Consider the following 4,388-nt stretch of genomic DNA (forward strand, 5'->3'; position numbering starts at 1 on the left):
TCTTTCGGTCCTTTCTCTGATTCATTCAACCGGAGTCCTGTTCTCAGTTCAGGGGTTTAATGCTGGCATTTGCCTATGTATTTGCTGTATTCTGGCTGTGTCTGTCAAGAGAGATCTATGTCCAGTTCCTGTCAGCCTGCACTTCTTTGCTTCATCCATCTTATCTAGTTTGGAGGCTGTATATGTATGGGCCACATGTGGGGCAGGCTCTGAATGGGTATTCCTTCTGCCTCTGTTATAATCTTTGCCTCCCTATTCCCTCCCAAGCTTATTCTTGTTCCCCTTTTAAAGAAGGAGTGAAGCATTCACATTTTGGTCATCATTCTTGACTTTCATGTGTTGTGTGCATCTAGAGTAATTCGAGCATTTCGGCTAATATCCACTTATCAATGAGTGCATACCATGTGTGTTTTCCTGTGATTGGGTTACTTCACTCAGGATGACATTTTTCAGTTCCATCCCTTTGCCTACGAATTTCATAAAGTCATTGTATTTGATAGCTGAGTAATATTCCATTGTGTAGATGTACCACATTTTCTGTATCCATTCCTCTGTTGAAGGGCATCTGGGTTCTTTCCAGCTTCTGGCTATTATAAATAAGGCTGCAATGAACATAGTGGAGCATGTGTCTTTGTTATATGTTGGGGCATCTTTTGGGTATGTGCCCAAGAGAGGTATATCTGGGTCCTCAAGTAGTTCAATGTCCAATTTTCTGAGGAACCTCCAGACTGATTTCCAGAATGGTTGTACCAGTCTGCAATCCCACCAACAATGGAGGAGTGTTCCTCTTTCTCCACATCTTTGCCAGCATTTGCTGTCACCTGAGTTTTTGATCTTAGCCATTCTCACTGGTGTGAGGTAAAATCTCAGGGATGTTTTGATTTGCATTTCCCTTATGACTAAAGATGTTGAACATTTCTTTAGGTGTTTCTCAGCCATTTGGCATTCCTCAGCTGTGAATTCTTTGTTTAGCTCTGCACTCCACTTTTTAATAGGGTTATTTGTTTCTCTGCGGTCTAACTTCTTGAGTTCTTTGTATATTTTGGATATAAGGCCTCTATCTGTTGTAGGATTGGTAAAGATCTTTTCCCAATCTGTTGGTTGCCATTTTGTCCTAACAACAGTGTTCTTTGCCTTACAGAAGCTTTGCAGTTTTATGAGATCCCATTTGTCGATTCTTTACCTTAGAGCATAAACCATTGGTGTCTTGTTCAGGAAATTTTCTCCAGTGCCCATATGTTCGAGATGCTTCCCCACTTTTTCTTCTATTAGTTTGAGTTTATCTGGTTTGATGTGGAGGTCCTTGATCCATTTGGACTTAAGCTTTGTACGGGGTGATAAGCATGGGTCAATCTGCATTCTTCTACATGCTGACCTTTTGAGGTCATTATTCCTCAGGATCCATATCAAAAGCCTATGACTTTTGAGTCACAGGTGTGTCCTCTATTTCTGGATTGTAGTACACTTCAGACTAAAAGTCCTAATAAAAACAGTAACCAGGTAATAACAATGCCTAGTATTACTATCTCTTGTTAACTTTAAAAGCATACATAATGAGATTATCTTACTTGGATCTTGCCAGGAGCTGCCCAGTTCTTTAATCTGTTTATCTCCTTGAATAATGGATTTAGCTTCATTCAATTTCCTGGTGCCCCTTTATTCTTTGAAGCACTCATTTTGTATTTTTCCTTTATAAGCTTCCTAGGCTTGATCAAAATGTTCTTTTTGAGAGTAATCAGGAGGACAAAGTTTATTCTGTGCTTTTCTGGGAATTCCTTTATCAATACAACTGATTCTTTTTTACCTTAGGTTTAGCCTCAGACAAGGGCAAAAGGTAGCTGCATCATAGGGATGATCTCCAGACAACATCCTAAAATTCCTCTCTTCTGAAACCACTCTAGCAAGGGCTGCACAGTTCAAATCACATTTAGCAACAACATCTTTTATATTTCTACTAGCCCCTCTCAAAGCATTTCCCTGTGTCTCAAATCTAAAGACACCAAATCTACATTCCTCCAAACAAAAACAAAGGCAAGCCTATCACATGAATGCCCCAATCCATGGTAGAAAATTTTGTCTGAGGATTCTATTGCAGTGGAGAGACACCACGACCAAGGCAACATTTATAAAGGATAACATTCAATTGGTGCTAGATTACCATATCAGAAGGCCAGTCTGTTATCATCATGGTGGGAAGCATGGCAACATGGTTCTGGAGAAGAATCTCCATGCTCTGCATCTGGTCTGTCTTCTGCCAGAAGAGACACACTATTTCTCAGTGAGTAGAGCTTAAACACTGGGTGGGACCTCAAAACCCACATCCACAGTGACTCATGTCTTCCAACAAGGCCACACCTACTCCAAAAAGACCACACCTCCTAATAGTGTCACTTCTCTCCAGATGGGCCAAATCACCAGAGGCTCCACACTTTTCTGAAATTACAATTGAGAGGGGAGAGAAATATATTTCAGCAAGATATCCTATAGTTAGGATAACTTTTCCTTTAGGAAATAACAAAATACTATCAAATTAAGGTGAAGACATTAAACTTCCAAAAAATGATTTAGGATTAAGTTCTTTGAATTCATAAGCCATAATTCACATCATGTTTTCCTGCAACCTTTAAACATCATTAACAGAAAATTAAAATATTTTCTGTAAAGAAGTACACAAATGCAAAGTTGCATAAACTTTCAGAATAGTGTAGATTAGGCATGGGATCTAAAATATAAAAATAACCCAGGAGAGTTATGTTCATAAAATTTGTCTTACACTTCCAAGTAATAATTTATTTCTGATGTCATTGATACATGATGGTGAAGAGGCAACTTTGGTGAAAAGTTTTCCAAGGGCACCCTTCACATCTTTGTTTCTTAGGGTATAGATGAAGGGGTTCAGCATGGGGCTGATCACAGTGTACATCAATGAAGCAACCATTCTTCTCTGAGTAGATTGGAACACAGAAGAGCTGAAGTAAACTCCAAGTCCTGACCCATAAAATAGAGAGACCACACAGAGGTGAGATCCACAGGTGGAAAAGGCTTTGTACTTCCTCACAGTAGAGGATATCCTTAATAAGGATGAGACAATCTGTGAGTAAGACATGAGGATTCCTGTCATAGGAATCACACCCAGTAAGGAAGTCACCACATACATAAAGACATTATTGACATGATTGTCAGAGTTGGATACCTTAAGAACTTGAGCCAGTTCACAAAAGAAATGTGGAATTTCTGTGCCTCTGGAGAAATTCAGTTCATTCATCAATAAAACATGAATCAAGGATACCCAAAACATGATTATCCAAAACATCAGAATCAGAAGGGCGCACAGCCGAGGGTTCATGATTACAGTGTAGTTGAGCGGGTGGCAGATGGCTACAAAGCGATCATAGGCCATTAAAGTGAGTAAAAAGTTATCCATTCCAGCAAAAGTATTAAAAAAAAATACCTGTGTAACGCATTCTATGTAGGAGATGTCTTTTGTCTGTGACTTCATGTTCACTAGCATCTTTGGTATTGTGGTTGAGATGAAGCAGATATCAATAAAGGAAAGATTAGAGAGGAGGAAATACATGGGATTATGGAGGTGGGAGTCAGAACTGACAGCCAAGATGATAAGCAGGTTCCCAAGCACCGTGACCAGGTACATGAATATGAAGAGTCCAAGTAGAATTGGTTGCAATTCAGGATCATCAGAGAGACCCAGGATGAGAAATTCTGTTATAAGTGTGTGGTTCTCTATTTCCATATAACTTTTGTATCTGCTTGAGATAAGGTAAGAATAGTTTTCAAATAATAGTCACTGACATATCACAGAACAACCCTGGAAAGCGTATCCTTTTGGTGACACTGACTATCATCCATTTACCCAAATGAATTTCCTTGGCCATTATTAAGTATGTGTAGTTATTCTGATTTTTAATTTAGTTAAATATTTCTCTCATTTACCATTTATAAGGGCCATTCTTTTAATTTTCTGTGTGAACATATATAAACAATTTATTTTTACCAAGCCCTCTAAAACATTTGAAGTAAATCAATTCCTTTTTCTTTATAATTGCAATGATATTTTTGCTTCTAATACTTCAACAATATTCAATAAATGAGGTTTTTCCACAATACTCTTCAGGAGTTCTTTCTCTAAGACTTTAATCATTTTCTAACAACATGATGGTTGCTATCATTTTGTTTGATGTTAAAAAAGTACCTTACTAGCAGCATATTTCATTTGGTATCACTTTTCATTATCATACTATTATTAAAAATATAAGCTACTACTACCTTATAATAACTATTTTGGATACACAAAAGTCCAAAAGTAAATATTGAGCTTTGATTTAGAAAGTTAACTTTTTGTCAGGTTTGTTTAACGTAATTTCGATTCA

At 37.8% G+C, this 4,388-nt stretch overlaps 1 protein-coding gene across 1 annotated transcript; it reads right to left on the reverse strand.

The window, feature by feature from the left end:
• Window positions 1–2,755: 2,755 nt before the first annotated feature.
• Or7d11 (olfactory receptor family 7 subfamily D member 11) lies at window positions 2,756–3,751 on the reverse strand. The gene has a single exon (NM_001000983.1). The coding sequence runs from the start codon at window positions 3,749–3,751 to the stop codon at window positions 2,756–2,758; it is 996 nt and encodes a 331-aa protein (NP_001000983.1).
• Between the last annotated feature and the right edge of the window lie 637 nt (window positions 3,752–4,388).

This window comes from Rattus norvegicus, chromosome 8 (genome assembly GCF_036323735.1).
Source record: "Rattus norvegicus strain BN/NHsdMcwi chromosome 8, GRCr8, whole genome shotgun sequence".
Taxonomy (NCBI): domain Eukaryota; kingdom Metazoa; phylum Chordata; class Mammalia; order Rodentia; family Muridae; genus Rattus; species Rattus norvegicus.